General features: G+C 47.9%; 2 protein-coding genes across 2 annotated transcripts in view; both read left to right on the top strand.

Annotated features, from left to right (window-relative positions):
* The window catches only part of SNAPC4 (small nuclear RNA activating complex polypeptide 4), a 12,450-nt gene extending 10,524 nt beyond the window's left edge, over positions 1-1,926 (top strand). The window contains 2 exon segments of the mRNA XM_031057347.1: positions 1-206; positions 670-1,926. The exon segment at positions 1-206 is cut by the window's left edge and continues 9 nt beyond it. Coding sequence (XP_030913207.1) covers positions 1-206; positions 670-789 — 326 coding nt within the window. The 3' untranslated portion in view covers positions 790-1,926.
* Positions 1,927-4,137: 2,211 nt separating this feature from the next.
* CARD9 (caspase recruitment domain family member 9) lies at positions 4,138-9,844 on the top strand. Its single transcript, XM_031057281.1, has 12 exons — positions 4,138-4,321; positions 4,656-4,793; positions 5,145-5,470; positions 5,855-6,043; positions 6,217-6,351; positions 6,628-6,753; positions 6,844-7,035; positions 7,552-7,593; positions 8,038-8,083; positions 8,728-8,798; positions 9,298-9,374; positions 9,593-9,844. The coding sequence occupies exons 1-12, from the start codon at positions 4,138-4,140 to the stop codon at positions 9,687-9,689; spliced, it is 1,623 nt and encodes a 540-aa protein (XP_030913141.1). The 3' UTR covers positions 9,690-9,844.
* Positions 9,845-10,022: the final 178 nt, after the last annotated feature.

Raw genomic sequence — 10,022 nt, 5'->3', positions numbered from 1 at the left:
GAGCTGTCCTGGCAACTCTGTCTCCTCCCAGAGTGACAACAACTGTGTCAGCCGGGAAGCAGCTTGAGGAGAGTGATGACGAGGAGTGGCAGAGTGAGAACGAAGTGTTTAAGGAAGAGAGCTGTGGGAATGAATTAACAGGAGTACAGGAAGACTGGAGACTTGGGGATGAGCCTGGAGACGAAGATGCTGATTTACTAAATCAGGTAAAACAGATTCCAGGGGCAAAAAGCAGAAAATTACTGCCAGATAAATATTGCACTGGATTCCAGGGGGAAGCCCCCACTGTTCTTAAGTGTAGCAGAAATTTGGTCTTTTTGAATAAACAGTTCTGCAGATGCTGAAAGGAAAAGCTGTGCGGCTCAGCTGGGAGGGTGAAATCCCATGGTTTATGTAGCACCTAAAACTTGCCATGACAGTTCCCAGAAAAGTATCAAGGCTCCCTTCCCCTTTCTGTTTATAATCTGCTCTTGCCTTTTTGAAGTCAGGTCTTTGTTTTTACTCTGTAAACTGATGTTTTGTGCCTTCTCTGGCACTGGTAATGGAATGTTGCCCCATGCATCATGAAAGATTGTTTTAGAAATGTTGCTGAGCTCCCTAAATCAGGAAGGTGGCTGAAGGGGTTGTTTGTAATTCTCTGGTGTTGATCATCTCCTGCTTCTGTTGCAGGACATGGGGGCTGAGGAGGGCCCTGCTCAGCCTGCCTTGGGCTCCTGCACTGATGGGGCTGATGCCAGAGCTCCCCAAAGCAGGAGAAGTGCCCGCTTCAGGAAGAGGAGGAGGACATGAGAAGGAGATGTGTTAGTAGCTCCTCAGTGGTTTGTACTTCTTGCTGAGAAGCTGAACCACGTTTGTCTGTGGTTCAGCTCAGACAGTGACTCATGACCCCAGGAAAGGACTGAAATGATCTCTGCTCTTGTTCCCCGAGGACACAGAGTTCTACAGTCACCATCAAGCACAGCCTAAGGCTGATAATATTTTGGGAAGAGGGAAAGTTGATGTCTCTACAATAAAATTATATATAAACTCATGAAATTCAAACATTTGGCAGCCTTTTAGTTCATGCCCTGAACCCTACTTAGTATGCACCTAGTTGGTAGCACTCTACAGGCTTGACAGTGGAGTTTTTCTTTAATACTTCATCTTTGAGCAACTTGGTGGCGTTTGGGGTTTATTTCCCCCATTTGGCTTCATTTCTGTGCAGTTATAACAGGTCACCTTCTGCAGGGTACAAATGGGTGATGTCCTCATACCTGCTGGGGCTTTTGGTGCTCTGGATGGAATGAACATGAGCAGTGTTTGATTGACATGGTGGTCAGATGAGACTGGTTGGAGATTTTTTCTTTTCTTGAAAATTTATTTTAGGAACTCCAAAAGGGCAAGTTCCCTGTAAAAATGTGTGACTGATAGGAGCTGTTTGTGCTTTGTTACAGGGGTCATGGAATGAGCTCTGCCTTCCTGCATGGCAGGAGGAGATAATCTTTGCACTGTTCACCTTTACCACTTCCAATGCTGACTGGATGGAGCTGGGGAAGAGGAAAATGCTGGATTGATTTTCCCATCCCTCAGCAAAATCCACATCTGTAGGCAAGGTTTAAAAATGATGGAAACTGGCTGGAGGGAAATCTTGCAGGCACAGACTCCTGCTCTTTCAAACTCCCACCTGCCATAGATTCTGAGGGGGAATATTGCTAGAAATGTGGGGAAACAAGCAATGGTGGTTATTTATTTCCTTCTTGTGTTGTTTATGTGAATGCTTATCCATGTTCAGAATATGTTAATTGGGTGGTTTTTAGTGCTGTGACAGTGGCTTTGCTTGGTAACTGACTGAATACTGTGGAATAAGCAGCAGATTAATTTTGTATCAAAATGACTCTTAAGTATTTGTTGAAATACAGATGTTTTATTTTTCACACTTAAAAATTACTGATGTGTTCTGTGTGGGTTTTTTTTTTTCCTGGTAAATAGTGCTTTTAATAATGTGTGTATGAGAGTGATTGCTAATGAGAAAAATGAAGTTTTCAGGCTGCATGAAAACCAGGGAAAATAGGGGAAATGAATATTCATGTGCCTAAAACTGCAGGATTGAATTAGGATTCTTCCTTGATTCTTCCACAGCCTGCCCTGTACAGACATCACAAATCACTTTAAAAAAACTTGTTTCTTCATTTATAACCCAGCAATTTCTGTCTCACAGAGAGGTGCAAGGTTAGCTGAGGCAAAGCTGATAAAATCTAGAGGGAAAGTGCTGTGAAAGCTTCATTGCACTGCAGTGACTGAACTCCCCTGAGTGCAGTGGGGAGTTGGGAGTTTGAGCTTTTCCACAAGGGCTCTTCAGGCAGAGCCGGGGGCAGAGGGGCACTGGGTGCCAGTGTTGCTATGATTTGTTATCAAGACTTTATGGAGCAAAAGGAATGATTGTGGAAGGCTCTCCTCTTGCAGTGTACTCTGTTTTCCATAAGCCACTATAGATAGCAGTTTTCCAGGAAATTCAGCTGTGGCAGAGTTGTGGGTGCTGTGTCCAGGCTGTTACAGTGAGGCACTGGTGGGAAAGGTGAGCTGTGCTCTAAATGATTGTTGCCCTTTGCAAATGCTGCTGAAAAGATGCCCTTGTCATTTATTTGTGGGGAAACTGCGTAAGCAGCAGCTGGCTTTGTCCTTTTCCAGGATTAAATTGATTTGTCACTAGAATAACACTTCCCCAGGCTAAACTGGTCAATTAACAGGAGCACTGATTACCTCCAGCAAGGGCACAGCTGACACAGGTACTGCATCTTTTTTTAGTGTAAAGCTAATTTAATAACAAGAAACACAGGCTGGAAGAATCTCTGAGCATCTCTGCCCTACCCCTAATGATGAGATGGAAAAACTCTCCATAAACTTAGAAAGCAGAACAAAGAGGGGAGTGGGAAGCTAACGGGAACATGTGTCATGCTGCCATGGCATCAGAGCCTGTGTGCTCTCCAGGCTTTCTTTAAAAAACACCGAGTTCTGAGTTCAGCTCCAGGGCTGAGGGAAGGGGGGGAGGCAAGCTCAGGTCTTCTGGTGATGCTCAGCATCATCACAATGGCATTATCAGCATTATCACATAACCCAGCTGCTTGCTGGGCTGCTCCTTCATTGCTGCCATGGCCACAGCCTGTCATTTGGGAGTCAGGGGTGATGCTCCTTGCTTTGCCAGGACTTGATTCCCTTTCTTGTCATAATTATGCTGGAAGCTTGAGGACATCCAAAATTAGAGGCATCAATATAGAAATCACCCTTTTCAGCTGAAGAGACTTCTGTCTAAATGAAGGGTGAGTTCTTGCTGCCACCTGTTTTCCTGGAGAAGATGTTAGCAGCTGGAAAGCCTTTCAAGAGCCTCTTTCTTCCAATTTTGTGGCTTGTTTTGTACCCTGCAATCAGCTGCACACACCTATGGCTGTGGCTTTCATTCTTTTTAGCCTTTCTGACCATTGCACAAGGAAACTTTCTGGACCCCAACAGGTCCTTCAGTGGGACAGATTAGAGAACAAAACCAGAATTAATCTAAAATCACTGCTTATGTGTTGCTGACTCACAATGCCACTACCATCTTTCTCCTCCCCCATCACCCATTCTGGCTTCTGCTTTTTTTATTTATCTCTCTTTTTCTTTTCCTTCCCTTTCCTGTCTTAGGGTATAGCTAAGTAGTTTCCCCTTTTTTCTCAAACCACTTTTGTTCCTGGAGTTATCTTTTCTCTAGTCAGAATACAGAGGGAGGTTGCATCCAAGACAGATTTTCTCAGAGCCAGGATACAGGAAGAGAATCAAGGAATCTTTTGTGACTGCAGAGGTGAAGGTTGGTGATACAGAATGGCTGATATTAACAGGGAATAAAAGTTTATTTCACAGCTCTGTGGGAGTTAGATTTGGTGTCTGTGTGGTCAGACAGAACACAGGGATCTCACATGATGGGAGGTGGAGAAGGAAGAGTGAGCTGCTCGTAAAGCAGAGGCAACAGCTAATTAGGACACTTCTGCATTCTCAGTCTTGACGTCCTTGGTTTCAGCACCACTGCCACACTGCTCCAAGAGCCTCACGGGCTGCTTGGTTGGGTTTTTGGTGGTTTTTTTCCAGACAGGACAACGCTGCTCACTGATTGCCCTCACTGCTGACATGCTGGAAGAGGACAATGATGAGGTGTGTTGGAATAACCTGGAGAACTTCCGTGTGAAGCTGATCTCAGTGATCGAGCCCTCCCGGATCACGCCGTACCTGCGGCAGTGCAAAGTGCTGAGCCCTGACGATGAGGAGCAGGTGCTCAACGACCCCAGCCTGGTCATGCGCAAGCGGAAGGCAGGTGGGAGCACTTCAAATCCTCCTGGGGAGTTTCCAGGCCATTGGTTTGGGATTGTCTGGGGAGTCAGACACTGGAAGGGCTGCCCAGGGTGGTGCTGGTGTCTCCCTCCCTGGAGGTGTTTAAACAAAGCCTGGATGTGGCACTTGGTGCCATGGTCTGGTTGCCAAGGTGGTTCAGTCATAGACTTAATGATCCCAGAGGTCTTTTCCAATCTCATTTATTCTGTGAGTGGATCCCAACGACTTTTGTATGTGGAGGAAGTGAAGATATTTTTTCTTATGTTAAAAACAGGTGAAGAGAGAAATAACTGAATAGAATATCCTGTTGATTTTAGGTGTTCTCCTGGACATTCTTCAGCGAACAGGACACAAGGGCTTTGAGGCATTTATGGAGAGTCTTGAGCTTTATTATCCCCAGCTGTATAAGAAAATAACTGGCAAAGAGCCCAGCAGGGTTTTCTCCATGATTATAGGTAATGTTTGTGTTCTCAACCACAGCTCTTCCTTTGGTGCTGCTGAACAGACCCAGGAGCATTCCCTGCCTTGCTCCCTGTGTGCTTTGGAAGGGTTCTGAGAAGAACAGCCCTGGTGTCATGGGCTGGACTGGGGAGGGGGAGGAGGAAGCAGAAGGATGAATTCTTCCTTCTGCCTGTTGTGTCAGTGACTCTGTGGTGCAGGAAGGCACAGAGCAGAAAAGGCACAGCGGGGGTAATTTGGTCACACACCATCAGGGTTGGCTGCAGTGACATGGAGGGGAAGCTGAGCTCTGTGTGTGCCTTGGCAGCAGCCAGGAGAGCAGAGAGTGACCCCTGTCCCCCAAACAGACACGGCTGGCGAGTCTGGCCTGAGCCAGGTGCTGATGAACGAGATCATGAAGCTGCAGAGCGCGGTGCAGGAGGAGCGGCGCAAGGCGCAGGAGCTGGCGGGGTGGCTGCACTCCAAGGAGGACACGCTCAGGGAGATGTGGGTCAGGGACAGCCTGCTCCGCAAGCACCAGGAGCGCGCCCAGAGGTTGAAGGAGGAGAGGGACAGCCTGAGCAAGGAGCTGCGCAAGTGCAAGGACGAGAACTACAGCCTGGCCCTGAGCTACGCCAAGCAGAGCGAGGAGAAGAGCGCGGCCCTCATGAAGAACAGGGACCTGCTGCTAGAGGTCAGGCACAGCTCCTCCAGCTTCCCTCTCTTACCTGGGCTGAGCACCTCGTCTTTGCCAAGGATGCTCCAGGCCAGCAGGAAGCACTGAGCATCTTTTCTAGCACGTGTCTTTGTGGTCCCTAGCTCAGCCCTGTAGGCCTTAATTTTAAAAGTTGTGCTGTGAATGATGATTAGACTTGCCCTCACTCAAGGCTGCTCTCACAAAGGCAGCACAGGAACATGTCCCTGTTAGCACACAGGCAGGACTCTGGCCCCAGGGCACAAAACTTCCTGAGGAAAACAGCTGGAGAGAAACTTCCTCTGTATTCAGTTGGGGAACAGAACTGGATTTGCAGGCCAGAGCTCTCTCCTTACTCCTGCTGAGCTCTGAACCTTCTCGTAGATCGATCAGCTGAAGCACAGCCTCATGAAGGCTGAGGATGACTGCAAGCTGGAGAGAAAGCACACCATGAAGCTGAAACACGCCATAGAGCAGCGCCCCAGCCACGAGGTGGTGTGGGAGATCCAGCAGGAGAAGGAGCTGCTCTTGGCCAAGAACCAGGAGCTGGAAAACACTCTCCAGGTTGGTGGGGTGGCTGAGTATGGACTGAAGGGATTATTTGTAGCAGCCAGGGCAGGGATGCTGCAGTGGAGATTGTGGGGATCAGCTGTTGCCCAAGAGCCCTGAGGGGAGAGAACTGATATGGAGTTAGATGGTGGCCCTGTCTCACTTCTGCCTTTGTCCTGCAGGTTGCCAGGGAGCAGAACTTGGAGAAGAGCCTCTCCAAGGAAACTCTGGAGAATGACTGCAGCCAGACCATGGAAGAACGCCGGGAGCTGGTGAACACCATTTACAGCCTGCGCAAGGAGCTGCGCCGAGCCAAGGTGCTCCAGGACAAAGTAGGTGCTGCTGTTCCAGTCCCTGCTGAGGCTCATGGATCAGACAGGCAGGTGAAGCACCTGCAGTGTCCTGCCTGTGGAGCAGAGCAGCTGCTCAGGAGCAATCCCTGCTGCTCCTGCTGTAGTACCTGTATTTCAGCACTCTGTGTGTGGCAGGTGACAGCTCAGACACCCCACGGAGCTCTGGCCAGAGCAATCTGTGGCACAGAGCAGGAGTGAGGACAGTCTGGCACAGGTTCTGCCCACAGGCAGGTGCTTTTGACCTTGTCTCAGCAGTTTGCAGAGGAAAAAGAGGTGCTGGAGCTACAGTGCACATCTCTGAGGAAGGACTCCCAGATGTACAAAAAACGGATTGAGGCTGTCCTGCAGCAGATGGAGGAAGTGGCTTCGGAGAGAGACCAGGTGATAAAATATCCCTCACTGCTTTTCACTGCTTGTTGGGCAGCCTGTGTGTGCTGTTGTGTGACTGCCCCGTGCTGTCCCCCTGCACAGGCTCTCCTGACCCGAGAGCAGTTCCACATGCAGTACTGCAAGAACCTGGTGGAGAGAGACGCCTACCGCAAGCAGATCCGGGAGCTGGGCGAGAGATGTGACGAGATGCAGCTGCAGCTCTTCCAGAAGGAGAGCCAGCTCCTGGCCACTGAGGCCAAGCTGAAAAGGCTGCAGCTGGAGCTGCCCACTCTGGTATAGCTCTCCTCCCCTGGATGGATTGGGAAGCTGAGGATGGGGTCAGACTGTGGCTGTTCCCAGGCCTTGGCGCCTGAGCAGCTCCAGCTCATCGGGCAGTCAATGCCTGCCTGAGCCATCACCAAAATTAATTAAAACCATTGCCATGCAAATGCTGAGTTTAGAAAGTGAAAGATGTGATGGTGTCTATCACCCCACCCTGGTTTCAGCCATGGAAAAGCGGGACAGATGCAAGCTCAGACCACCAGTGTTTGTGTTTGGAGCATTTCCAAAGGTGGTGAGGGGTTCCTCATCCACCACAGAGTGACTCTATTTAGAGACTGAGTGTGAGCCATATGGATGAAATGGAGAGCTAAGTTTTCTGGAACTAAATTAGATATATTTTAATTAATATGGCATCTTGTGTACTTTCTTGAGTGGCCAGACAGGAGTGTAGGAGTTCTGTGTTTTGTGGAGCTCTAAGTCTCCTCCTTGCTCATGAGGAATGATCAATCTATACTGGTTTTGTTTCAGACCTCTGACCTGGATGACTCCTCCTCCAGAGATTCCCAGGAAGTGAGTAGGGTTCCTTGTTTACCTTTCCCTTTCCTCTGGGATGGTTTCATGTTCCTCACCTGTGCTCAGCTCCCCAAGTGTCAGCAGTTTTCAATTGCTCACGCTCATTTCAGTCAAAAAGTCCAGAGGCAGCAAGACAGTGACAGAACCTCCCTGTGTCCTGAAGTTCTAAGTGTAGGACACAGTTATGGCATTAGTCAGCAAGATTTGTTGAGTCTAAGCAAATCAGGGAATTTAGTTATTTTTTAATTGCTTTTAATTGTCTCTCTTGTGTGAGAACAGGCAAAAATAAGTAGAAATCCATGAGCAAATCTGTAACTCCTGGCTGTCTGCTGTTTGCTGGCAGCAACAGGAAGAGAGAGGGTGGTTCTAGCCTGTCCTGGGGTTTATGTTCCTTTATCTAGGGACAGTTCTGATGTTCTTGCTCTGTTTTCTGCCCCACAGCTTGTTCTTCACAGTCACCTGGATGAAGATACACAGACAGCTAAAAGTAAGGGGAAAACACTGAGTAGAGCTCTGGAGAGGATGGTCCGTTCTGTTTTGCTCTCCTGGAAGATCTAAATGATCTTTTCATTCATTGAGATGGGAGATTTTTCACTAAAACGAAACAGCACTGATCCAAAAAGGTTTTTATTATTATTCTACCTTGCTCAGTTCAAAAATATATATTGTAACACCTGGTCACTACAGAAGGAGTTTCACCAAAATAGGGTCTGGTGTGAAGTGCCATGATATTCACAACCTGGGGAGCAGGGACAAATGATGGATAAATAATGATTAACACATTTCTCACAGTGGCCTCTGACACAAATATTATTTTAATGCAATGAGCAGAGGAGATGCTTGGCAAAGGTTTGTTTTGCTCCTGCTGACGTTGGAAGTGGAAAGCTCTGTCTCTGAGTGAGGTGGGGAACTCCACCATCCTGGGGAAGATTCAGGGCTCAGTGAAAAAGAGAAGTGACTTGTGATTGATGACAGGATGGAGTTCTGAGTGCTTTGGGCTTGGTTTCAGTTCTGCTGGGACTCTGTGCAGTTACCTCACAGCTCTTCAGTAGGAAGAACTGCTGGAGGGAGAAGTTACTTTGCAATGGCAGCTCTGACCAAAAGCTGTGATTTTTTTTTTTAATCTTTCAGAAGATTGCCTGGAAGTACAAAACCAGGAACTCAGCCCTCAAGAGAGCCATCTGGCCCCAAAATCACCAAGTGTAAGAGAATCTTTGTGGGCTCTTCTTTACTATGACTGGGGTTTTTGATCTTTAATATTCTCATTAATGATGGATTTACCAGCTTGGAGAAGCATGTCAGCAGCTCCTGCTTTTCCAAACTCTGAGCACTTAGTGCAGACCCACCCTCCATAAAGAGTGAGCTCTGAACAGCAAAACATTTACAGTGGACATTTCTACATCTGTGCATGAAAACTTCTTCTAATTACTTTCTGCCCTTCATCTCTGGGTGGGGATGTTTTCCAGTGTAATTACTGCAGAATTACTGTTGGTGCAGAAAACAAACTCCCAGAATTAGAGCTGTTGAGGGAATAAATGTAGTGAAACTGTGTGAAACAGCAGCGTTACCACCCTGCACACACAGTAAAGAACCTGCTGGTACTTGACTCTGCAGATGCAGGAAGCAACCTGGTGTTAACACTGATCTGATCAAGAATAAATTCGTATGGTTTTTGGGTTTTTAATTTTTTTCTATTTCAAGGAGTGTGGCTTGGCCAACGAGGAACTGGCAGAAAAGGAGAGGAGGAGGATGAAGGACTGCTTTGAGCGTTACCGAAGGTCTGGGTGCAGTAAGCAGGGCTAACCTGGAAATATCCATGATTTGTATTTGTATATCCATGTATTTGTATTTGTATTTTCCCTTTCCTGTCCCCAAGCTTGATCCATGGAGAGCATAAAATGAACCACAAAGGGGACTGATATGTGCTAGCAGCATGAAATGCCTCTTGTTTGCAGAAAACACCTTCTGAAAGTTGTATGTCTGGTGTTGTTTGCAGAAAAAGAGCAATGAGAAGGGCACCCAAAGACCGGCACCATGAGGCGGATTGGGAGAACACCTCTGGCAGCGACAACACCGACACCGAGGGCTCCTGAGAGAGGGACAACGCCAAAATCCCTTGGAAAGGGACACCACGGACACCACAGGCTCCTCAGGAGTCAATCTCTGAGGGAAACACCACCTTCTACAGAGCGCCTGTGCCTCTCCATTTCACTCACAACGGACTGTTGATATTCTAAAACCATCCAAACACCCTTATATGAAATGCGCTGCAGTGACACTATTGTATGGCTCTGACGGCCCCTCGGTCAATAAACAGGTTTAAATGCCTGCGTGTGACACAGGGCCGAGCTGAGCTGGTTAATTACGGGTTAATGAAGGGCATTGCCCCACACCGCCATGGCGGCTGCCCGCACCCAACATGGCCG

Source organism: Geospiza fortis, unplaced genomic scaffold, assembly GCF_000277835.1.
Source record: "Geospiza fortis unplaced genomic scaffold, GeoFor_1.0 scaffold27, whole genome shotgun sequence".
Lineage (NCBI taxonomy): Eukaryota > Metazoa > Chordata > Aves > Passeriformes > Thraupidae > Geospiza > Geospiza fortis.
This window is presented reverse-complemented; position numbering and strand designations above follow the sequence as displayed.